Genomic DNA, 27,468 nt, shown 5'->3' with positions numbered 1-27,468 from the left:
GGTGCCGGATGACCGTGCGGGGTTTGATCTTAATTGAATATGCAATTTCGAAAAGGGCACATCTCTGAAAATGTAATATGTTCAGGAAATAAAAAAAAACCGATTATTTTCTAAAGCAGTGTAAAATTTAAAATATTAACTTTCGAGATATATTTTAGTGTTAATTAGCAATTGAAAATTACTAGAATTATTATAAAATGGGTGTAGGTAAGCCTCAAAACTACATGTATATGAAAAAACGTATTTGACAAAATATGCGACATGTGCCCTTTTCGAAATTGCATATTCAATTATTTATTATTTATTTTTAACAAATAAAACAAAACGTATACTTATTATAAACATTTATTAAACTATAAATTTTATTATACAAAATCGGTTCGATTTAGCACCAAATTATCGTAACACATTATTTCAGTTTATCGTCTACTCTAGTCTTTCCTCGGTCATTTTATTATTCCCACTTTGGTATAATAATTGCCCATTTTTTATCATTAAGTAATAAACTCTATATAAAATTAAAATTCATCTAAAGTAAAAATATAATTAAAAAAAACCCTAACATAATAATAACAAAAGGAATGTTATTCAAAAATAATTAAAATTTTAAAATATCTTTTTAGATAACTCCAGCGAATTCTGTTCCAAATAAAAGACTTTGTTTCAAATCAATATAAGAGTGCAGTTACACAAATTTAAAATATACTTCAAGAATAATCAATAATCAGTCGACAAACATAAGTACTTGTTGCTTTAGAATGTTTAAAGAGTCGGATAGGTACATGGGCCGTTTTCCAAGTACAGCACAAGAGTGCATTATGCGGCATAATGCTCAACTAAGCTTCAGCATAATTCGGCATTGTGCGTCACTGAGCCGCAATAAGCTCTGTAATTAACCATTACTTAATGGTAGTTTTCCAATTACAGAGCATAATGCGACTCAGTGACGCACAATGCCGAATTATGCTGAAGCTTAGTTGAGCATTGTGCCGCATAATGCGCTCTTGTGCTGTAATTGGAAAACGGCCCATGACATACAACTGTGGACTCAGCACTCCAAGTGATTTTTATCAATCTAAGTAACATAGTCCTTTAAATTTGACATATCGAAAAAATTTATCAGAGAGGGTATTATAAAATTAATGTATTACCCGTAACTATCAAAATACGTTTAAAACATGAATTGGCTTATTAAAGGTCTCGGTTACCAGGCTATAAAATCTTCAAAAAAAAGATGTCATAAAGACTTCTTTCTTTCGAAAATCTAATTTATTATCCATTTATTAAAACTTATTGAGTATGAAATTTAAATAGGTGCTTAAAATAATAAGCAATGGCAAAAGGCATATCCTATTTATATCTTGATTATATATTTTAAAATATGATTCTACAGTAATGTATCTGTAATAAAAATCGAAACCTACCTGTGGTATGTGAAAAATGCACTTATTCAAATTTTCTCAGTATTAGGGTAACAAACCAAATGTTGCGACCTCACACACCAAACTCATATATTTTGTCTTCATAGAACAGTGGCGTCCTCTAGCTTGATAATTTGATAATGACATTGCTTACGCCGGAAACTCCCGAAAATACCTCATATCTATACTAATATATAAATCTACAGTGGTTTTTACTAATGTTCCGTTATAACTACTGAACCGTGCATCCGATTGACTTGAAACTTGGTATCCATGTACTTAATGGATAGGCTAATATTTATATGAGCGTTGGACTCCCTACACCAGTTGCGGGGGCGTTAATGATGAGAATCTTTGTGGGGGTGAGAAATGATAATGTTAATTTTAAATGCCCAGCGAAGCGGACGGGTACGGATAGTGTTTTTATAAGATGGTTTGTACGGATGTTCGTTATAGGTCTAGTAGATAGGGCGAGTCTAGCGCGCCCAGTCCGGCGGCGACACCGCCCTCGTTAGCGTCGGCTAGTTTGGTGCGCAACATGTGACCGACCTGACGATTGCAGTAGATCTTCTCTTTCGTACTGGAAAAAACATAATTTTTTTTGCTTAGATGGGTGGACGAACTCACAGCCTGCCTGGTGTTAAGTGATTACTGGAGCCCATAGACATGTACAACGTAAATGCGCCACCCACCTTGAGCTATAAGTTCTAAGGTTTCAAGTATAGTTACAACGGCTGCCCCGCCCTTCAAACCGAAAAGCATTACTGCTTCACGGCAAGATAGGCGGGGCGGTGGTACCTACCCGTGCGGACTCACAAGAGGTCCTACCACCAGTAATTTTGCTAATAATTTTGCGAGTATGATTGCATTAAAATAACACGCTACCCTTAGAACCGAACACACGGCTTTGCAGCAGATTTAGGCAAGGACGTAAGGCGATTGCATACAGCAGACATGCTAATGTTGCGATGGATGTGTGGAGTAACGAGAATGGATAGAATACGAAATAAATATTTTAGAGGAAGTCTAAAAGTGGCACCTGTGACAGAGAAGCCGAGAAGTGCGCGTTTGGGATGGTATGGACATGTGATGAGACAAAATGAAAATGAGGTTGGTAAGAGAATGTTAACTATCAATGCGGAAGGATATAGAGGAAGAGGTAGACCTAAGAAGAAATGGATGGATTGCGTGAAAGACGATGTGGGTAAGAGGGGAGTGACCGAAGAAATGGTATATGATAGAGGAACATAGAAGGAGAAAATATGTTGCGCTGACCCCCGGTAACTGAGAGAAGGGCAGGAGATTATGTAGGACCGGATAGGCACCGCTGCCTGGTCTCAGGTCCAGGTTCGAAGGTCGAAGGAATTACTTTATGATGTCCATGGACTCCGGTGCTAGCATGCCTCGCTCCTCCAATACAAGCGTTACACATATAACAAGGATCGCACATACCCAATAATGACCCCAAATATTCCGAGCTCCGACACGAGGTCTACCAGCGGCGGTGGGACAGGCGCCCCCGGCCTTATCATGTACCCAGACACCTGAAAATTATCAAAACAATTACGACACATCATTTATAGAATGCGCACCGTGTGAATTTTTTATTTTTTTTTATTGCTTAGATTGTGTGGACCAGCTCACAGCCCACCTGGTATTAAGTGGTTACTGGAACCCATAGACATCTACAACGTAAACGCGCCACCCACCTTGAGATACAAGTTCTAGTCTCTGTATAGTTACAACGGCTGCCCCACCCTTCAAACCGAAACGCATTACTGCTTCACGGCAGAAATAGGCGGGGCGGTGGTACCTACCTGTGCGGACTCACAAGAGGTCCTACCACCAGTAATTACACAAATTATAATTTTGCGGGTTTGATTTTTATTACACAATGTTATTCCTTCACCGTGGAAGTCAATCGTGAACATTTGTTGAGTACGTATTTCATTAGAAAAATTGGTACCCGCCTGCGGGATTCGAACACCGGTGCATCGCTTCAACACGAATGCACCGGACGTCTTATCCTTTAGGCCACAAGGCCACACAGGCCTTTAGGTTACAAAAGACTCGAGTTATCTCTTAAGATGGACAGGAACTCATAGTTGCGGTAACAGTTTAACATCAAGTGGGCCATAAAGTTGTTGGTCATGAAAAATAGTTCCAATTGAAGATTTTAATGATAATAAGTCTCCAGCAGTCATATCAGTAATCTTATTTTCCTATTGATTTTTATTGTTTTACTAGCTGACCCGGCAGACTTCGTACTGCCTCAATCGATAAATAAAAGACACATCAAGGGGACACATCTAAGGAAAAACAAAATTGTTTGTTTTTATATAATTCCAAGCATTTTCATATTTTTTAAACCTTCCCTGGACTTCCACGAATAATTCAAGACCAAAGTTAGCCAAATCGGTCCAGCGGTTCTAGAGTTTTAGCGAGACTAACGAACAGCAATTCATTTTTATATATATAGATTGTATTTTTTTATTGTAACTATACTGAGATCTTAGAACTCTTATCTCAAGGTGGGTGGCGCATTTACGTTGTAGATGTTTATGGGCTCCGGTAACCACTTGACACCAGGTGGGCTGTGAGCTCGTCCACCAATCTAAGGAATAAATAAAAAAAATCCATACCAGAGGCGGCAATATCCGCTCCATCAGTATGTACGCGGCTCGCTCCCGGCTGTGTCGCATGCGAGTCAACGCGTCCCTCACTTCCGAACCGTACACATTATTCCCGCCACCTTCCCTTTGAGGCTTCAATACGAATCTATACAAAAACAAAAAAAAAGTTTAAAAATCTATATAATATGTATTAATAATACGTGAAGCAAAAACTTTGTACCCCTTTTTACGGAGACGGAGGAATATGAAAGGACAAACCCGAAATCCATACAAACTTGGGCCTGGCGTTACAGTGCTAGAATTTGGGCATAACTTACAATACCTAAGAAGGTTTCATGAGCCCAATTTTCAGGTCTCCCAGCAATGGCCAAATTGGTAAAATCAGACAATGTTTACATTTTAGGTTATGTTTATTGTTCGAGATATTTTAATAAAAACGATATTTTTAAGATGAGTAATTTTTTATGAAACCTGTTGCAGCAACAGGTTGCTTTAAAATAAAAATGGAACCTGTTACGAGAAATCGCGCGTTAGGTTGTTTACGAAAACGAACGAAAGCTAAAAATTAAAAACAACGTAATGCGAAACGCGCTGCGCACGAAATGATTTTTTTAAGGGATTTTATGACCTGGTAACTAAGACCTTTAGGTCAGTCTTATTTTAATTTTTATGAAAACTTTTTTATATGAAAAACTATATTTATATGATAACTTTTTTTTTATAAAATATAAATCATTACGTGCTCCCATATTATCTCATCACATTTCATTTAATTTTATTTCATGCCTTTTTTATTGTTATTTTTTATAGGTTAGATACCCATCGACGAGCTCACAGCTCACCTGATGTTAAGTGGTTACTGGAGCTCATAGACATTTACGACATAAATGCGACACCCACCTTGAGATATAAGTTCTAAGGTCTTAGTATAGTATAGCAAGAAACTCAGCGGGCATGTCTTTTTTTTTAAATATTCATTCGAATTTAAAAAAATTCAAATATTCAAATAAGGAACGAACGTATACAAGTGACATGTCATTGACAGGGACGGTCATCCAGTAGCAGTCGTTTACTACAGATCAGGGTACGAGCCGGCTCAGTACCCCACCGCAAGGGAATGGGACGCGAGATTACGCGTCGAAAGATCCACGTAAGTTTTATTGACTGTGCTTTTTACAGCTGTATTAGTGTTCTGGCACACTTGAGATGTGTGGTTGATTATTATCGACGGGTGAAAGGCTTTTTTTTATTGCTTAGGTTTGTCGACGAGCTTACGGCCCACCTGATGCTAAGTGTTTATCGGAGCCCATAGACATCTACAACGTACATGCCGCCACCCATCTTGAGATATGAGTTCCAGGGTCTCGGTATAGTTACAGCGGCTGCCCCGCCCTTCAAACCGAAACGCATTACTGCTTTACGGCAAAAATAGGCGGGCGGGAGGCGCGGACTCACAAGAGATCCTATCACCAGTAAAATTATTAATATAACTACACCATAGAAAAACTCAAAGTACCAAATCGACTTTTTCATGTTATATTTAAGATTGCCAGTTGAAAATATTTTGAATTGCAGTTGCCGACATGATTTCGTGTCATAACTAAATGGCACAGTTATTTATTTCTTTTAATGATTTTTGTTAGTAGATTTTGGTGCTTTACGTTACGTTATTCAATGAGATTAAGTTTACAGTCTGGCCAGCGAATCATGGCACAACTAAATAGCGGCAATCCAAAATATCTTCAGTTGGCAACATTAAAGATAACATAACACGATTTGATACATTGACTATGACATGACTATGGCATAGTCACATTAATATAAAAATGCAAAACTACCCTTTCATGCTATATTTGATGTTGTCAGTTGTAGATATTTTGAATTGCCGCCATTGTAAGTAGTTGTGTCACGATTCGATGGCCATACTCTATTTACATTGATTAAAATACCTATAAAAACAGTCATTTATCCTAAAGCAAAAGAGTATTAATTATTTTTTACACTCGATTTCCACTAAATCGATCCTATTTTATGGATGCTCTAATTCTAATCCGCGGGTTTGTGGAGCTAGTTACGTATATTGAAATAAGTGTTGCAGATGTTTACAAAGATTGTTTAAAACAAAAAATTGAATTCAACTTATTTTCTACACTTGGCCATTGTCAATGAAGCTAAGATTTCAATAGGATAATCAAGCAAAATAGACGAATTTTTTGGTACATATCCCATTCGTGTAACGCTTAGGCCCAAAATGGGGTTTCTCCTTTCACACACTTATGGAGAATATAGAGAAAGAGAGTGCGGGAGAGAAGGGTGGCGCACTTACGTTGTAGATGTCTATGGGCTTCAGTAACCACTTAACACCAGGTGGGCTGTGAGCTCGTCCACCCATCTAAGCAATAAAATAGATATATATATATATATATATATATATATATATATATATATATATATATATATAAAATAGTAGTATATATGAAACAAATTATCAAAAAATAAATATATAAATATCCAAACCAGCCTTTAGGCTAAGGTAGTTTTGACGTTAATTTTGAGTTTTTGTTTTATTATTATTATTTTATTTTTTGTTATATTATTATTATTGATTTTGTTCTATTCCGAGATTGTAGTTATTGTTTTTATTTAATTATGGTATACTATATGAAATGTTAATGAATATAATATGGATGCAACAAAATCTGAAGTAAATGAAATAAATAAATCTATATATTAATACGTGAAGCAAAAACTTTGTATCCCTGTTTACGAAAATTGCGCGGACGGAGGAGTATGAAATTTTCCACACTTATAGAGATTATAGAGAAGAAGTGCACAATGCTAATATTTTTTTAAGATAATGCATAAAAGATACATTAAATCAATAAAGAAAACATTACACACACTACCATGTATTTGACACAACACATACGTATAAATATAATATACTCTTTGTAAATTGTCAATTGTGAAACTTTTGTCATTCTTTAAAGTCTGTGGTCAAATCTATACCTAGTCAGGTCATAAGTTCTGTCACATGTTTAATGTAAAATAATTGAAACAAGTTTATTCATTATGTAACCATTCATATACCAAAATGAACTTAACAAAACATAGATTCTTATGACACTAAAGTTTATTCAAAATGACCTCCGTGATTTTGAATACAGGCCTTCAATCTGCGCGGCCAGTCGTCTATCGCACCACGAACGAGGTCCATGTCAATATCGGCGGCTGCCTTAATCAAGGATGTCTTGAGTGACTCCAAATTGGGATGAGGCTTTGAGCACGCCTTTTCCTCCAAGTGTTGCCATATCTTGTAATCTAATGGATTCAAATCTGGACTGGAGGAGGGCCAGTCTTCGTGCCGGATGAAGTCGATTTCACGCGCCGCCAGCCAGTCTTGTGTGCTCTTCGCTCTATGAGCTGGCCCCGAATCTTGTTGGAATACCCAGTGCCTGTTATTGAACATGGTATGAGAAACAGGTTCCACAAGGTTCGTCAGGACTGTATTTTGATACACAACTGCATTCGTTTTTACACCTTTCTCACAAAAATGTACCTCTGTTAAGCCCCAATAAGAAACTCCCAACCATACCATGAGCGAGGATGGAAAATGACCTCGTTGGACACGCGGAATACGGTTGCTCGTTTCTTCACTACTGTGTGCGTACACCTTATCATTTTGTTTGTTGTAGCTCTCTTCTACGGTAAAAATTTTTTCATCCGAAAAAAGAATTTCCCGATATTTTTTTCCCGCGTACCGCTTCAACAAAGCGCGGCATCTCTTCAGTCTCAGGTCCATTAGACGAGCATTCAAACGATGTCCTGTTTTTCTTCGATATGCCCGAAGCCATAAGTCTTCATTTAACACCCTTTTCACCGTGGTTCTGCTTAACCCCATCTGAAGGGCCAACAGTTTCTGCTTACGTTTGGGATTTCTTTGAATTCGCGCCTTCACAGCTTTTATCACTGCTGGATTCCTAACAGACCGAGGGCGACCACTTCTTGACCTGTCATCTACACTAGAGTCTTCATTGTATCGTTTGATGGTACGATAAACGAATCTTTTGGTTATATTCAAAATTTTCAGTATGTTAAAAATTTGAATTGGCGCGTAACCGCAACGATGCAACGCAATAGCTGCAACACGGTCTTCTTTAAGCGTCCACTCCATATTTAAAAATGAGTAAAATTCTAAAAGTATACATTTTTATTTTCATGAACAATTCGAAATTCGAATTCAATAAACTTTTTTGTGGCCAGCATTCTAAAAGAAAAGCTTTTACTGTGTGACAATACTTATGACCTGACTAGTTATATATAAAAAGAATTGCTGTTCGTTAGTCTCGCTAAAACTCGAGAACGGCTGGACCGATTTGGCTAATTTTTGTCCTTAATTATTTGTGGAAGTCTAGAGGTTTAAAAGGTAGATAAATATGAAAATGCTCGGAATTAAATAAAAAAAAAACAATTTTGTTTTCTCTTTGATGTGTCCCCGGTCGGACGGATTCCTTTTGTATGTTTTAAGTTTGTTTTATACAAAAGTTTAGGTTTTTTATTTATCGATTGAGGCACTACGAAGTCTGCCGGGTCAGCTAGTTGAGAATAAATTAATATTGTTTGTCTTTAACACTATTTGTCTATATTGTAGTCTTGGCGAAATCTGTGATTATAGAAGTATAATAAATAGTCTTTGACAATAGAACCAATAACAATGTTCAAACTTATAATTTCAATTAATTATATTCGAATTTCGACTACTGCGGGGACCACTAGTAAATAATAAATATAGTATTACGATGAACTAACCTCTCGGCATCGGCCAGTGCCATCTCCACTGCTCTCTCGCCGCTCTCGTCGAAGTCCAGCGAGTACAGTCCCGTGAATATATCCCGGACTCGAGAGGTGCTCGTCCCGGAGCCCATGAACTTCTCCAGCACCCCGGGACCGGCCAGGGCTTGTTGGACCTTCTTCGTTCCCGCCAGTTGGTAGTGGATCGATGGACATTTTATGGCCCTAACAAAAATTACCATATTTCTTTAGTGTTTATGTGCCGTTCTTTCAATATTGCGAATAGTTAGCTAATATTGTACGTGTGAGAGATTCAATTTAGATAGTAGTGTGTAAAACCAGTGATTTTTAGACCTTAATAATTTATCCTTTTTTTTAAGTGTTTTTATGACCTGATAACTAAGACCTTTAGGTCAAGTCTTATTTTAATTTTAATGATACGTTACTTTTTTATATGAAAATGATATTATTAAATGAAATGAGATGAGATGATATGGGATGAATTATAATCTCTGTAAAATGGTGGTCATTTACTGAGACTTTTTCAGTGAACTTTTTGGAAGATCCCGAGAAGTTATTATACGTTCAGTGGCTTTGTTTCATTTTCTCACATTTGTGCACTTTCACAGATACTAAACACGTAATAAACCACCCTTATTACACTTGTAAACCTGAAGAAACACTAATTAGACAAAATAAAACAAATCACACAACTTCACTCCTCGCGTTCCCCATAATTTATCCTGATAATATTTAATCCTTTGACTGTTATGTTACACTGATTTCTTCTCCTTGGACTTACACGTATATAATGTATAATGGAATTGTTTATCTTTAATAGTCCTACAAAAAAGCCCACGAAAGCAAATATCTCTTTTATGTGTAAGCCATTATCGCCAAAATAATGGATCATAAATGACTACAATAAAAATTGATCATTTATTTCTAACGCATTTGGTAGTAACAAACTAATCCTTATATTAAAATAAATACTTTTATCATATTTGGTTTAGTAGATAAATTTTGTTCTTTTACACTACATCCTTTGGACAAATATTTGAATAGTTATAACTTTAAACCACCAAGTGCGCGATGAAATATGAAGATAGAAAATTTAATAAATTACAGTTCCTTAAGGGGTGGTGGTACCTACCCGTGCGGACTCACAAGAGGTCCTACCACCAGTAAAAGGTACCACCACCCTGCCTATTTCTGCCGTGAAGCAGTAATGCGTTTCGGTTTGAAGGGTGGGGCAGCCGCTGTAACTATACCGAGACCCTGGAACTCATATCTCAAGATGGGTGGCGGCATGTACGTTGTAGATGTCTATGGGCTCCGATAAACACTTAGCATCAGGTGGGCCGTAAGCTCGTCGACAAACCTAAGCAATAAAAAAAAGCCTTTCACCCGTCGATAATAATCAACCACACATCTCAAGTGTGCCAGAACACTAATACAGCTGTAAAAAGCACAGTCAATAAAACTTACGTGGATCTTTCGACGCGTAATCTCGCGTCCCATTCCCTTGCGGTGGGGTACTGAGCCGGCTCGTACCCTGATCTGTAGTAAACGACTGCTACTGGATGACCGTCCCTGTCAATGACATGTCACTTGTATACGTTCGTTCCTTATTTGATGGAATATTTAAAAAAAAACTGATATTAAAAAAAAAAAGACATGCCCGCTGAGTTTCTTGCCAGTTCTTCTCAGGACGAAGGCTAGTTTTTGTGAATTGGCGGTAGTTCTTTTTGACGTTCAACAAGTGTGTAGGTACAAGTGTGTAGGTACTTTCATTTATGTTGAATAATATTTTTTTTATTTGATTTTATTTGATTTCACATATAAAGTATTGCTTACATAACGCAAGCACTTATTATCAATATTCGTGTTATTTTATAGAAAGCTATTAGAAAGTGGTAGATTTTAATACGATCAAACTGAATGATCGATAATGATATTGTTTTAATCAATTTATTTAAAGTAACAAAATGCCAAAGGAAAATCACGTGATAAGTCGGGGCTTTTCGGGCAAATGTCTTACATCTTTTACTTTCATTGCCTTGAAGAACCTACAGTAGGTGAGCTCACGGGGCTCAACTCTACCACCGGATCGGAAACGCGACCCACTGAGAAGATCCGGCGAGAAACTAAGTGGGCTGTGTCTGTGGGTTAATTTACTCGTCGAGCCCTTCGTCGCAAGCGACGGGTTCGACGAGAACGATCACCAGTGCTTGAGGTACCTAAAAGCACCGTTAGTGGATCGGGAGGATCCGATATGACGTGTGACTTATTTTCTCAAGTACTCATCGTTGTTTTAAACATTCACTATAAGAAGCAGTTCTATGTATCTAGAAACTAAATACGTTATCACTCCTCCTCCTCCGTGCGTCGTATTCCTCAGTTCTGAGGGTCGTGACCTTTACTGAGCACTTTTGTTAGGACTATCTTCCTCCATTCACTCCTGTACTCCGCGCAGTGGATAGCGACATTGATGCTGGATTCCAAAGTCGTCTTAATCTGATCGGACCAGCGCATGGGACTACGCCCCCCTAGGCCTCTTTCTTTACGTTATCACTACATAGCATAAAACAAAGTCGCTTTCTTTATCCCTATATCCCTATGTAGGCTTAAATCTTTAAAACTACGCAACGGGTTTTGATGCGGTTTTTTTTAATAGATGGCGATTGAAGAGGAAGGTTTATATGTATAATAACATCCATTAAATAGTGGAGAAATCAATAATAAATTACAGTTTCCGAAGCGAAGCGAGGGCGGGTCGCTAGTATTCACTACAAGAAGCACATCTATGTATCTAGAAACTAAACACGCTATTTTTGATAAAACAATGAACATTCTACTTTAATAAACTAATTACTTACAACATTAGTTGCTTCTTGTCGTTCAGTTCGGTCTCTTCGTAAATTTCGTTTAAGGTTTTTCTATAAATCTATAAAAAGTTATTCAATATTAAATTATCGTTGTTGTTGCTCGCATCGCAACAAATACGCTAGTCTTGGAGTATTACGACACATTTTTTATCCATTTATATCTAGCTGCATCTATCTATCTATACACAGTCGATTGGACCTTCCACGGTGCTTTCAGTGTGCTTAGTGCGAATTTCTTAACGTTCTCGATAGCGTAAAAGTTAACCCAATTTTGTATACAGTTGGAACAGCGCCCCTAGCGGCAAACGTAGGCAAACGATCCCATTCCATACAAACTCGAGTTAACTTTTACGCTATCGAGAACGTTAAAAAACTCGCACTAAGCACACTGAGCGCTATTCAAACCATTTTTCAAACTTGCGGATCAAACTTAGCGGTAGGCAGCGATTTTTTTTTTTATTGTTTAATTGGGTGGACGAGCTCACAGCCCACCCGGTGTTAAGTGGTTACTGGAGCCCATAGACATCTACGACGTAAATGCGCCACCCACCTTGAGATATAAGTTCTAAGGTCTCAACTATAGTTACAACGGCTGCCCCACCCTTCAAACCGCAACGCATTACTGCTTCACGGCAGAAATAGGCAGGGCAGGGTAGGTGGTACCTACCCGCGCGGACTCACAAGAGGTCCTACCACCACTAATTGCTGATCTCATGAGATGATAACCGACCACCATTAGGTAGACTGTACGGCTCCTCAGCCTGCAACAATCCGCAAGGCCGTAAAACAATCACAGATACACATTAATGATTCTGCTCAACGTCCACTAACCTGTATCTCGGGCCGTTTCTCCGATATCTCGAACTCGTGGAACCTCTGGTCGCAGATATTGTAGGACACTTCCTCGACAACAAACAGCACCACTGCGTTGAGGACGCCAAACAAATCGAACGCTTCTATGATCCCAGAGCATAAACCGGACAATGCCCGGTTTTCCGGCATCTAATCAATGTTACATGTTTTAATTGTATATTTTTCTTTGCCCTACATTTTTTTTATGAAGGCAGTATTACCGGTGGCCCGAAGGCCTTTCCAGTTTCACCGTGACAAGTGGGCGAGCAAAGGCTTTGCCCTGCCTAATCGGTGGTTATGCCTAAGGGCCAATGAGTTACGCTCGGACAGGATTTTGTGTAGCTGATTATATACTATCAGCTAAGGTAATTTGTATAGTTCCGGACGGTGAGGAGCGTTGTAAGTTCCCCACGGATAGATCTAATTACGCCATATTGTGGCCCCCAAGCACTAATGTGTACAAATTTTAAGAAACGGCCCTTATTTAGACAATTGAGACTTTTAGGCCTGCTATACATACGTAGGGAAAAATAATCTGGCCAAGTATTCGCAAGATTCGTCTCTACCGTGCAAAATTTTGGAACTTACTTATTTATTAAAATTAAAACCAACAGCTATAGAATAAGGAACAGGAAAGAGAAAGCCAAGAGTTTTTCGCGTTTCACGATTCAAGGCTTGATTATTCCAAAAAAAGACAGTATAAACGGTAAGCCGCGGCTTGGCTCTGAGTTTGGCATTGCTGACGTCCATGAGCGACGGTAGCCACTCACCATCAGGTGGGCCGTATGCTCGTCTGCCTACACGGGCAATAACAACAAAAAAGACAAAACCAATGTCGTCATCCACCTTGTGAAATGAGCCCAAAGTATCAATTGTATTGTATAGCATGTGTTGATGACTGCCTTGTACACCGTTTGGTCTCAAAATGATCTAGCAGCAGAAAGATTCCAATGATATGAATGAAAGGTCCCTGCGCTTCTACAAAAATATGTATTTATAGTACGTAATACTTACATTCTTAATCAGATCGCCGTGACCTAATTGCCTTAGGATGTAACTGTGGATATTCAAAAGAATATATGAGTACAATTTATTAGGTATTCATTGGTGTAGTAAACGATGCATACAATAACAATTGCTAATGCTTACTGTTACCAAAAATTGTTGTATCCAAAAATCCAAATGCAAATGTTTCCAATGTTACAATACATTCCCCGACGACGAAAAACTGTTAAGATGTTGTAGCACCCCCAAATGAATAGAAAAAAAAATCCTTTTATTTGACTCCATATCAAATGAGTCCTTTGCCTTCTTAAGAGTCGCAACCATTAAAACTATAATTATTAGACCAAATATTTTTAAAGATATCAGTCCAAAAATAACCATAGTGATAAATCTATGATACACGTTTTTTTTTTTTTTTGCAAGAATAGTCCTTGCTTTCGTCGTTGGAACATTGAATGTTTAATTTGAGGCATCGTTTTTCGTCTCGGGGATTTGTGATTGTGAAACTTTTACAGATAATCATCAAAACCCGTAAACAGTTACAAGTTGATGATTTTTTTTTTCTTTCTTTCAAATAACTATAGTATGATTCGAAAACTTAGCAAGTATATTTTTACACACAATTCAACGACATTCTGTGACAAAATCAACTACATTTTTTTAATTGCTACAGTTAATACGATTAACTAAGCCAAACAAAAACAAACAGCATACTAACTAAATAGCATCAACAAAATTGTATTCACGCACAGCACTTAGTTAAAACACACTACCTTACTTCAGCTCCATAAGAGTAATAACTCAAACATATCAACTAATAACATAATTAGGAAATGCAAAGCTGGATGTTACGCTGATACCTTGAGAGGCTATTTCAGCTTCTCCTTGACGTGTAGGTGAGCTCACGGGGCTCAAACCGGAGTATTGCTAACACTGGCCCTAGCAAGAGCAATGCTTCGCAGAATCTACCACCGGATCGGAAACGCGACCCACTGAGAAGATCCGGCAAGAAACTCAGTGGGCTGTGTCTATGGGTTAATTTACTCGTCAAGCCTTTCGTCGCAAGCGACGGGTTCGGCGAGGACGGTGACCGGTGCTTGAGATGACCCGTTTATTGAAGAAGAAGAAGAAAGCACATAACGTACTAAAATAAATGTTTCCTCCTTAAAACCTTCAGTTTTCCTTTTAAATTATTCTTTGATTGACACCGTAATTTTTTGTGCTGAAGCTGTGGTCTTATTGTGACCCAATATCTATACATCGCACCGTGAATGCTACCAGCCACCTTGTGATATGAGATCAAAATCTAATTGGCACACGACTTCTTCGTAGTATGAAATAGGCAGCAGGGCGATGGCTACCTCTGTGGGTGGGTGGCTTACAATAAGCTCTACCATTAATCACGGCAATTTATAAAAATTGGGCCTTCATTTTTTTAAGTCCATATTTACTAAGCAAAACCGGACTCTTAACCTTTAGACATGGTAACTTCATCGTTTGCGGAAGAAAAATATGTACTAGTTAAACAGTACTAGCGCCTTATTTCTCTTTAGATATTAAAGATAATAATTACTAATGCAAAGATTTCTGTTATCTCATTGAATTTTGAAAAGTTGTTACTCTTCGAAGCTGAGGTTTTGATTAAATCAAATGCTGTTTGATCGGTGTTATGCGTACTCTAAAAATCATTACTTAAAATGAACATAGCGATCGTTAAGATAAATCTAATGACTGTACAATGGAGGCAAGAATCTGTCAATTACATGTATTCCACTGGAACATTGAAGGATAACGTAATTACATTTTTGTGGCGTCCAAACTTGAACCAAAAAAAATCCTTCTCAAACGCTCACTTACACAGTCATCTCAAAACGAATTCTCGATGTTGGTTTTTCGCATTGCTTTTATTAATTATCAGCCCCAATAAACTGTAGGGTTACACTTTAGTAAGGGGTTACACTAACATAAAAGTAAAAATACTGGTGATAAACTTGAAATGTGTTTAACTATAATTAAGCTAAATTAGTTTAGTATTCATTAAAATTGCATTTACGAGCTATTTATAAAGTGTTTAATTTCTTGTTTTGTTTACATATGAATTATTATTGTTTTTTTAAAAACCTACTTTCAGATTTATCTATGTTAAAAAATTTACACATTCCAGCAAAAAAGAAAAAAAAACTGGGGCTTGCTGGATCACCGATCTAGATTGGAAGATGTAATAAATCGATTTTAAATTGATTTTCTCGAATCACGATAAATATAGCATTGTTATTAACAAGGCCAGAAGCATCATAACACCGACCAAACTTGAATACAAACAAAACTACAAACGACAATTTTACATTACTACATGCTACAAATGAAAAAGACTCGTGCTAGAAAAGCCTTTACAACCGAATTTAGAACGCAGATCAGAGAATACATTAAAATTTAATTTTCCATGGCCTCAGGCGTGTCCTGGTCAAATTCATTTTATTAATAACGTCAACAGCATTTTACTAAATAAAATACCTAAATTAATAAATTTTCTAAGTAATTTAGGCGACTAAAAGGTGAGATTAAAAACACTTCTACACTTTCGTGCATTTGAAAGTTTCTTTAAGAAAATCGTGAAAATTTCAAAAAATTATGGTGGTTAAGAATTCGCCTAAACAAGATAACTAATGCATAGGAGCTCCGATGCCTATTTTAGGAATTTGGCTATCATTATGATCAGTGTGCTTAGCGACAAACGAAGGGCAGCTGTTCCAACTCCATACAAATTTGAGTTAGCTTTTACGCGATCCAGAAGTTAAAAGACTCACACTAAGCACTCTGATCTATTAACACATTTACACAACGGTTTCCGGCACCTATCTCAAGACAAACTTAAGCGTTTGCCAGGATCAATGGCAATAGAAGCGGGTAGGAACTAGGAGAGTCACTTCCATCGGTTGTGATGTGCGCTAAGCGTACAGAACCACGTTAACTCCTTTTTTCCTACCTATGCTGATAGCCTTGAGAGACTATATCAGCGTTACCCTAACGTGTAGGTGAGCTCTGGGGGCTCAAATCAGGAGGTGTTGCTAACACTGGCCTTGGTAAGAGCAGTGCTTCGTAGAATCTACCACCGGATTGGAAACGCGACCCACTGAGAAGATCCAGCGAGTAACTCAGTGGGCTGTCTCTGTGGGTTAATTTACTTGCTGAGCCCTTCGTCGCAAGTGACGGGTTCGGCGAGGACGGTGACCGGTACTTGAGGTACCTAAAGGCACCGTTAATAGATCGGCAGGATAGGTAATGACGTATTTAGGGCAGTTAACTTCTATGCATGTATTTTATAACTGAATATTATATCAATTCACTGCTACTATCGCTATAGTAGGAAGTCTTGTGAGTCCGCACGAGTAGGCACCACCGTCCTGCCTATTTTCAGTCCTGAAGCAAAAATGTGTTTCGGTTTGATGGGTGGGGCAGGCGTTATAACTTTACTGAGACCTTGGAACTTAATATCTCAAGGTGGATGGCGACATTTATGTTGTAGATGTTTATGGACTCCGGTAATCACTTAACACCAGGTGGGCTGTGAGCTCGTTCGCGCACCTAGAATACCTTACACTGTATAATTCAGATCTTAGATCTCGTATCTGAATGTGGGAGGCGGTATCCACATCATGACAGGTCTATGAGATCCGGTTACTACTTAACGCCATACTAATGGTTTATTTCTTCTATTAATTGGCGAGACGGAAAAAAAACTTATGTTGAACAAGTAATACAAATTTCCTTGAAGTAAGTTTGACAAACTAATGGTTATTTTCAATTTCCTTTCGAAATCGTAAAACGGGAAGTTCCCTAATGAAACCTTATTCATTCATTAATAATATCGTTTGAAATAAATTACGTACTTTCAATGAATCGATGAATAATATAATTAACTAGGTACACGAGGAAATATATTAACATACACAAAACCGTTTCTCACTCACGACCAGGGTTTTCCTTTTGTATTGAATCAAGATTGTAAATACCCTCCTAGTGAGGGAAAACACGTGGTCACGTGCATTAGTCATTGCTTCACATTCTAACAAATAATTATTTGAAATATAAATTTATTATGGGTATATAATGACAAATAAAACCTTTAAGAGCCGTTGAAAATATTACTTCTTCGGTTTGCAGAACGTGAATAAATATTATAAGGCATTTAAATTATAACGATTGCCGGTGTTCGAGAATGTTCGGATGGTCTCCGATCGTTCACCTCGCCGGCGCCGACGACATTACAGCGATGTCCTTTGAAACTTAAATACCGCTTCGCTCTTCTATACTATAATATTATAAAGAGGAAAGATTTGTTTGTTTGTTTGTTTCGAATAGGCTCCGAAACTACTGGACCGATTTGAAAAATTCTTTTTCCATTAGAAGGCGACATTGTCCCTGATGAACATAGGTTACTTTTTTTTATTTTTTTTTTATTTTTATTTTTTGGTTTCATGTGTGTTTTAATGTTTCCGAAGCGAAGCGAGGGCGGGTCGCTAGTATCTAAATATGTATGTAGTACTTAAGGATCTTGCGTCGGAGATTTTGTCTTATCAGAAAATACATTTTTAATGTGTACATTATGTGTATATTTTAATGTATTAAAATCTCAAGTTGTACCGTTTTTGTTCCTATTAGAGAAGTTAAGATTTTTGTCAAGTCGTTGCAACTTTTTGAATTGTTTTCATTATATCTAGTATACGTGGGGTATTTAGTATTAGTCCGACAACTAATAAGGACAATAATGTTGACAATGACAATCATTTAGGTACATTTTGCAAATATTTTTCGTTACACCGGTTTTAAATTGGAACAATTCAAAACTATTGATTGAGGTTTCCGAGACAAGAGTTGTGTATCGGCTGTAGATAATATATGCATCTGTTTTTAATTCTTTAATTATTGTTTGTAGTGATCGCAAGAAAAAGAATTTTTTTTTATGCCCGTGAGGTATTTGTTTACTACAAAGGTAAAGGGACCCACTCATAGCAACGAACATGCTGTTTGGTCCTAATATGCGGTTTTAATCGATAATAGCAATTCCCCAATTAATTTCCTCCAGAACAAGACCACACAAAACCACACACAATATAAGGATAGTGATTTAAGCGCAAAACAAAATAAATAAATAAAAAAACCAAAATTTTGAAAGATGTCTACCCTAAACCGTATCCCGCAATGATTGGACAGAAAATTAAAAAAAATTATAATGGGGATTTCAGCGAATAATTCCAAATTCAATTTTACCGGCTACGCAGGTTAAGGTAACATCTCTCAAGCGACTCTAACTCTACACTTTGACTAAAAGCTTACAAAGCCTATGTCTACATGCTCAAAAAAAAAAAACTCCCAAACGAAATAAAACATGCTGTATGCATTTTAATGTGTTTTGATTTGGCCGTGTGTTAGCTTCGCTTCAGAACATCCGTACTGTAATTAAAAACTGGATATGCCACTAATAAGGCTTGAAGCCACATCCGAAACTGACTTGAATTCTTAAAACGTCATGTGACAAGTATAGTATTAGACGTATTGTCAGTACAACGGGCCAACCTTCGTAGCTTGAGCGAATGTTACATTACGATAAATTTCCAAATGAGTTGCCAGCTTCGGAAAATTTTGCACAATCGAGGGCGACTTTGCCTATTCGATAAGTAGGTAACTCTATTGCGGACAGTCTGATGCTAAAGGTAACCAATCACGACCACAAACTAAAGCCTTCATTGTGATAACACAAGTATAAACTCTAAAATACTGCGAAACAACTTTAAAGAAGTGAAAGCGAAAAGTACAAACAAAATGCGATAGAGTGAGCGAGATAATAGACGTGCATACAGTAAGCGAAGTTTAGCAGGCACATGAGAGATGTAAGGACTGATGGCTGCAGAGGCAAAATGGATACTCATACGTTATTTATCATCATTAAACCGGTACAATATTGGTTACAAACAAAAGTGTTTGCCAAACACAAAAATTGTTTTTGGAATTACAATGGATTTTATAATGATCATCCAAAAAAATTCTTTAAGATTTCTGTTTTCTCTATGATATAATTTGATTAAGACAAAATGTCTGTGTTTAAAGTTTCTAGCAGAAATCCATTGTACCAAATCATTTTGGACCGAGATTGGACCAAAAACATAAAACACTTTTATAGAACCAAACATAACAAACATTAGGGCAACATTGGATGGAAATTTTCATAAGTATCCAATTCGCCTCAACGACCGCACAGCCGGTAATATTCGTAGTACCGAGACATGTTGGGCAGATGCGACGTTATGGCACCGAAACTCGACGCTATCGTGTTAAACTCGACTTGCTTTAACACATTTCCGTCTGGGTGTTGCAGCAGATAATCCGAACGGAACAATCCAAGGCTGAGCGACTGGAAAACGTAATTACGTCCAATCATTGCAGTTAGGGAAAACTTTTTAAATAAAAATTACAATATATAATATCTATATGTAGTTATATTACTTAAATTATGCCGGATACAGAGAGCAATCCTCGCACTGTTTTATAATAATGCCTTATTGATAAAGAATAAATGAAAGCGGATACAGTCACCACGGATAACAATATTTTCTATCGTACATCATATCCACAAACATATACATTTGTATTTACACTAATAATACAAAGCATAGATTTAATTAGAGCTTCTATGGCATTGTTAATTTGCTCTTAAGCACGTTCACATAGGGTTTTGTTTCAGATATAAAATTAAATATAAATAGAAAAACGATTTTGTTGCTAGCCTAAAATTTGACTCTGCCCAAAATGTATCCAGATAATCAGCTTCACTGTACAGGTTTCTTCGACAGATAATCTTCATATTTAAACTAAACCGAGATTTAATATGTAGGCAATTTAAATTTTTACTGTTTTGCGTGTCTAATATAACATTGTATTTGCTAAATTCAATAAATAAAATAATAATAAAACTCGATTCAAGAACATACGTTTTATATTTTATTCGAATACTTCGCGATAATTTCAAAGTTTTGTTATAATTTTCAATAGTTTTACATTAAAACGATCAATAAGACCTGACCCTTTCCTGAATTTAACGGTCCGCTGCCATTATCGATTGCCGTGTCAGCGGCGATAATCACTTGCCGCGAATGCAAATTGTATCCTAACTGTCTTACGAAGTTAACTGAATACTTTAATGAAATTTTAATCCATTTTTCATTGTTATACCACAAATAAACATGGCAAATGCGTATTAAAATCAACAAATACCATTCGTCTGGTTTGAAGATGAACCAGAAGGACCAACAAAAAAGTAATGGAGTCCTTGGACTACTAGCGGTAAAGTTATTTTAGTCGGGAAGTTACGTTTCTATTGAGTCCAAATTGGAGTACTGCTACTGAAACATGACTATTTTAAACTAGTATTTATTTTTTATTAACTTAATCACGGACTGGTAATAGATGTAGTCAAAAATTACCAACTTCAATTTAAAAAAAAAATATGTATATATACGAAATTCATCAGTCGTGACCACACTACACGTTATCTAAATAGAGTACCCGATATTTTGACCACACTGGCAGGTTTGTAGTAACGATATTACATCGAACAGGCGCGATTTTATGTTTCTAAGTACCGGCTCAGTGACACTATTCAAGAAGATATTATGCGGAAAAATATACCCTGCTTACGTGCCGGTAGCACTTATATTGCATTTTAACTCCAGTACAAAGATAGAGATTCAATATATCGAAAAATAAATTAAAGCAATTTTCTCCACTGTTGTCTCCAATTTAGTGTAATCATACAATTTGTTACATTACCACTGTAACACCATACTTTGTATTTATCAGCATCTTTGAAGGACTAAGTTATTTACAACTTATCAGTAAAACTCAACCATTCATGTCCATAGGGTCAGAATTGAAGTGGCAAGTTAATATTTGATAAATGTATATGACTTACCCCTTCAATATTATCGCAATTATTAATTGTATAATAATTTGACCATATCGGATCTCTTCGGCAAGTCGGGTACTTCGAAAAAAGTAGTCAATTTATAATTCATATATTATAGTTGTTACTGGACAAATCATACTTGACGTTTCAAGCTGATTGGAACGGTTAAGGTCACAACATATCCTTTTTGATTTATTTTCCTTATGACACAAAAAAACACTTGTAATATTTGTGCAATATGGGTATTGATAAAACAATGGATCCGCCTACGAAATCCGATACGTTTCATCGACGACGTGGCTCATACAAAGTTACAAACACAATGACCAATAAAATGGATGTGGTTGAACAGCCATTTTGCAAGTTAAATCAACATACGTTCTACCATAACATTTCTAAAAGGACTAAGTAGATAGTCATGCATCTAACGCCTTTTTTATTTATTGCTTAGATGGTTGGACGAGCTCAGAGCCCACCTGGTATTAAGTGGTTACTGGAGCCCATAGACATCTACGAACTAAATGCGCCACCCACCTTGAAATAAAAGTTCTAAGGTCTCAAGTATAGTTACAATGCCTCATTTAATTAGTGGCTTATTTCCGAAGTTTTCATAACGAGGGTTAAGCATACTTGATTCACGTCAAGATTTGGCGCGTTTTGTATGGCCATGCTCGTTTCCTCCCATTCAAATCAGAGCGTCAAAATAGAAAGAACCGTTCTGGCTGTTCGTGATAGGCCTCACAAAATATATTAATAGAAATTAATTTTAAACCATTTCTCTCCTTGGCTACACGTTTCTGAGCAATCACAGACGTGTGTAATAGTGTAGGCATTCCCCTTTGACTTATCAACTCTAATTGAATTGTAAATTTTTGGAACGAAGTTCCTTATGGGACGATGCGGTACCCTAACCGGGATAAAGCGTCCGTAACGTAAGATTTTTATTAGTAATGCACACAGGGTACTACTTAACTTTGTAATAACGTACAAAAAATAACATATTTCTTTAATTATATATTTTTTATAAATCATTGTGAATAAAATAAAGTTGATAACTATGTAAAGTAGTTTTTTTTATCGATAGAAAAATAATAATAAAAAATGTATACCCGAATAATTACTTTCTTTATACCTCGAATAGAACTTAAAATTAATATTTTTATAATAAGGAACTTCGTTCCTATTCGGTGTCCCACGACACCACACATCTTTTTTTTTAACCCATTGATTTCAATTTGAAATTAAGTCTAGTTTAATATAAACTTAATAGCCGTTTAATTTATTCGCACTGATCCAGTTATTGCCCACAGCCGGATACCAGTAAGCACAGTCGGTAACTATGCACGTGACTAGGATGGCGTGTTTAAGTTTATCCTCAACGCTGACACGAGAGGCGAGGGTAAAAGTTACTGCACGAAAAAGTAATAGGACTTTTATTCGACCAAATTATTCGGCTTGTCGCGAAATGACATTTACAAAACAACAGCCTGTCAACGTTGCTGTTATTAGTCAGTGCGCCAATCCAGGCTTTAATTCGTGACGTGACGTGACGTGACACTTCCCTCGCACAGGATGTGTATATTTGAAAACATTAGAATTTTAACATTTATTGTAAGTTTGAGGAAATAAAAAAAAACGATTTCTTCTTTTACTCTTCACATTTTTTTACTGGCAAAGGTATGCTCTTAGTCTTCTAAATATTGAGCTGTATAATTAGCCCTGAAATGTGATATCAAAGTCCCGAATACATTGGAATAGTGAGTATTAGCGAGCGAAAATAGAGATAGCAAAAGGACGCGAGGTTCATAAAAAAAACAGGCAATTCTTATGTTAATAAATTAGCAACATTATAACAATCTCTTGTTGGGTTATTAACAATAATTAAGTATTTTTCTAGCATCAGTCTCTATCGATACTATGTTTTGATACGTATTGTTATTATTATTAGGTATGTTAATTAAAAACTCCTTATTAGAAAAAAAAATCATGCATATAAATCAGAGCATTGCTTTTTTAGCATAATGTCAAAGACCTAAGTTTGAAAAAGCTAAGATTCGATTGTATGGATTGTCAATTCGGTATGTTTTCTTTGACAGCTGTCAAATGATTCATTTATCGAGGTATAAACAAAACGTGGGAAACATTAAGATACCTTCTGTGTATACGCCTGTATTGTACATTTGACAGAAGACCGCTGTTAAAATAAAATTACTTTGGCATATATGGGCTACATTTCCTTTGCGTTCTGTGGGATGAATTTGAAACAAAAAGAACACTTAAATTCAGCGTGTATTTACAACTACGTAAGGCAAGATTAAAATCACCTTTAAATCAATTCTAAACGTATTTACTTACTGTTAATGTGTTTTTAATCATGTATGCGAATCGAAAAATAAATCGTAAATACTACAAAAGCCGAATCGTTCTAATTACTTGGAACTAAAAGCAATGCTTTATTTCTATTAAGGAGTACAAATTACAGGCAGGGCAGCGCACATTGTCCAACAAGAGTGACATGTAACTTAAATGCTGTTTTGTAAATATTATATTGACATATTATCATAGTAAAACACATCGAACGCGCATTTTCATTTTATACCACAATTTGTGTATGCTGAGTTTGATTTAGTAGTAGGTAGATTATAATAATTCAGATTGTGTTGCTAGAAGTAGTCTGATGGGAATTGTAGGTGGACGTTTAATTTTAATGTTGTTTAAGTTATCAAATGGCATCAGGATTACTTTGAATATGTAGTGTGAGGAACTGGACACCATGGTGGAGAAGCTCACGAATCCCCGACCAGCCTTGGTTAATAATGGTGTTTTGTAAATTTTAGATTGACCCACAGAGAAAACAACACATCGAACGCGAATTCATTTTATACAACAATTTAGTTTTTTTTAAGAATTTTATGACCTGGTAACTAAGACCTTTAGGTCAAGAATACAATTTGTGTATCGGGTTATATCATAACAGTATTGCCAATTACTTGTTTAGCGCAGAACCGTCGACAAACATATCACTGATTTGGGGGTTTGATTTCTTTTTTTGTAAGCATTTAACGATACTCTATAAGAAATATCAATCGTATACATTTTTTTAGTTAGTTTTGAGTTTTCTTTTCAAAAACAATGATTGAATTAAAACATTTTTTACGGTGGCAACTCCGTAAATTTTTGTCTTTGATTTTAACAGAATTTTAGAAATTATTTTAAACTTTCGCGTTTATCCACGTTACATTACTTGACACCACTACCTGCGGATCTTACCACGATTTTCACATGCAATGAGTACCAGAGATATCGGCGCCGATTTTTTTTGCTACCTATGCTGATAGCCTTAATAGGCTATTTCAGCTTCTCGGGGCTCGAATCGGAGTGTTGCTACGTGTTTAGAGCAACGCCCGGCGCCGTTGCAATCGATATGATTACGGTTAGACTGAAGACTGCTAGTAGAAGCTAGTGACTAGCTTCACTATTGCTAGTGAAGTTCCGATAAAGCTGTCACCCCGACAATATACATAAACGATATCGATAGTTTTATCCAAACAAATTGGTTTCACTGCGTGCCTATATAGTAAATTGTCTTTAAGGTTTTTGCATAGTTGATCAAGATGGGTAAAAACTTTTTTTTTTAAAGATTTTTATATGTTTTCATGCAAGTCTGTGTAAAAGACAAAAACAATCATAACATAATACGTATTTACAAAACAGCAATTAACAATTACATGTACCAGCGTGGACTTTGTGAATTTTATAGTAAATATTTATCTAAATACCTCTTGGATAGTCGAGAGAATGAAGTATAGAAACGTGACAAAGCCATTAGTGACGAGACTGCGAATGATATGAAAGAACGGCCAATAATACGCAAAAATGTGTGTATTACGGCAAAGTGTGTGAACGTTAAACTAATCCAAACAAGACTAAGTTAATAATAGAAATAATTAATTTATACTAAACTATGGGCGCACATTGCACGTCCCGCACGTTTCCGCTGTACATTGGTAGGTATTTGGTACACAACTTCTTTAATAGATCTACTGCTGGTCATTTATTGCCGGACCGGCATGAACGTACAATATACGCCCCGACTTACAAGGTACGAAAAATCAACAAAACGATGCGATTTGTGTAATAAAAACGGGCAAGGTACGATACGTCAAAAGGCAAGTTCGAAAAATCGCAAATACCTACCAGCTACAAATTTCGTCATATGTTGTCTTCTCGCATTAAAACTGTATAATATCAAAACTTACTAATTTTACAAGTGTTTTAAAGGTTTATTAAACATGTGATATTTTTAATATAAATCATCTTTGCAACATTTATTTTTTATTTTTTACCAGTTACATTATCTGTCTTTTAAAGTAAGATAAAATTATGTATTAATTTTGTTAATAGAAGTCAAAACAAAGGTAAACTTTAAAAAAAACGAAACTATGCTCTTTTGTATGAGCAAAAATACTGGTGGATATTATTATTACCGCATATTATTATTAACTCAATTTCGAATATTTTTGGAAATTGTACACTTTTCATGCGAAAAGACGAATTGTATCCTGTACTAAATTCTATTAATCGGTAATCGAAATTAATTTACCAAAAACTTTTCTATAATGAATTAGGTACGCTTAACTTTTAACAATTTAGATCCACGAACGAGAATACGATTACTTAATTTTCTGTACAAAAAAATCTACTTGTGCAAATTTATTGGCAACAATTGTTAGTACCTAATAATATCTACGATTTCTATTCTACTTTAGTGTACAAAAATTGATTTGAGTTCGACGTTCAAATAAGTCACTTTGCCGCAAATGTATACTGTTCGAAATAATTAATTTCATGAAACCATTTTCGTCATTCACTAGTATCTCGCAATACAGACTTCATCGCTCCCTCGACCGTGTTCACTCCGAAATCATTTTAAAACCGTTCCGTAATTATAGTATCTAACAATGTACAAGATTGTGTTCCAAAATATAATTCATATTAATAGTACACTATAAAATTAATTAAAAAATTATTATTTTTTTTGTTGAAAAAATCCTGCACATTTCGGATATAAAGGCAGATTTCGAAGTCAACAAATCCTCAAGTCTTTCCAATGTCGCTACCTCTGTATCTCGCGTGAGACCGGCCCTAGGTGACCGAAACCTGACGCGATGCTGTTAATCTCCACTTGCTTCCAGGAACAGTACGGAGTGTGCTTCGCGCATTGGTTCTCTGTGTGTGGACATCTTGACTCCAGCATGATGTCTGAACGCAGCATACCTAGCGATATCGGCTACACCACACATTATCGAAAATATTGGCATAACTAAGGCTCCGCTGTCTTAGATGATGTTTTATGATTTAAAAAAAAACTATTGACAAAACCCAAAACATATGCAACAAAATAGACAAGGCTTATTCTTAATTCCTTATAAACAAATTTGAATTTTGATTTCCAGATTTTTTTTAATTGGCTGATTCACAGAAATAAAAAAAATATCCTTAAAACCTAACTAAATGTTGTAAAATAAATTTTATGAGTTTATTATAATGAAATAAAGAGTGGTTTATTCAAAAAAGTATTTAAATTATAGTTTGTTGTGTAGTTGTAGTAATTTCTTATACTTTAACATTCAACAAAATTCATTTGAAAACAATTTCAAAACCTTAAATTAGTTTACATATAACCAATTCGTCAGAATACTAGTGATTGCATTACCTTGTCTTAAATTTATCAATAACCTGAAATGTCCTTATTTAAAAAATGATCAGTGTTTAAATGAGACAAAAGTTATATTATAAAATAAATTTAACAATATTAGATCCTCAATTCATTCCTTAGTATCAAACAATGCAAAAAATTATTGTGTATCTGGTCTAACAGCACAAGACGCTAACACATTCTACCTGCATGAGTT

At 36.1% G+C, this 27,468-nt stretch overlaps 1 protein-coding gene across 2 annotated transcripts in view; it reads right to left on the bottom strand.

Moving 5' to 3' along the window:
* Positions 1-329: 329 nt before the first annotated feature.
* Positions 330-27,468, bottom strand: part of LOC114247855 (glutathione synthetase) — a 29,595-nt gene continuing 2,456 nt past the window's right edge. Inside the window, exons 4-12 of one of the 2 annotated variants that reach the window (XM_028180923.2) lie at positions 26,674-26,843; positions 13,600-13,642; positions 12,565-12,735; positions 11,725-11,792; positions 10,334-10,438; positions 8,864-9,070; positions 4,064-4,199; positions 2,874-2,965; positions 330-2,001 (exon numbers count right to left, since the gene is read on the bottom strand). In XM_028180923.2, the coding sequence (XP_028036724.1) occupies positions 1,872-2,001; positions 2,874-2,965; positions 4,064-4,199; positions 8,864-9,070; positions 10,334-10,438; positions 11,725-11,792; positions 12,565-12,735; positions 13,600-13,642; positions 26,674-26,843 (1,122 nt within the window). In that variant the 3' untranslated portion in view covers positions 330-1,871. Of the gene's footprint in view, positions 2,002-2,873; positions 2,966-4,063; positions 4,200-8,863; positions 9,071-10,333; positions 10,439-11,724; positions 11,793-12,564; positions 12,736-13,599; positions 13,643-19,868; positions 20,003-26,673; positions 26,844-27,468 lie in introns of both variants that reach the window. The other variant, XM_028180924.2, reaches the window with a different exon arrangement.

This window comes from Bombyx mandarina, chromosome 20 (genome assembly GCF_030267445.1).
Source record: "Bombyx mandarina strain Sakado chromosome 20, ASM3026744v2".
NCBI lineage: Eukaryota > Metazoa > Arthropoda > Insecta > Lepidoptera > Bombycidae > Bombyx > Bombyx mandarina.
Note: the sequence above shows the minus strand (reverse complement) of the source record. Positions and strands in the feature narration are given on the sequence as shown.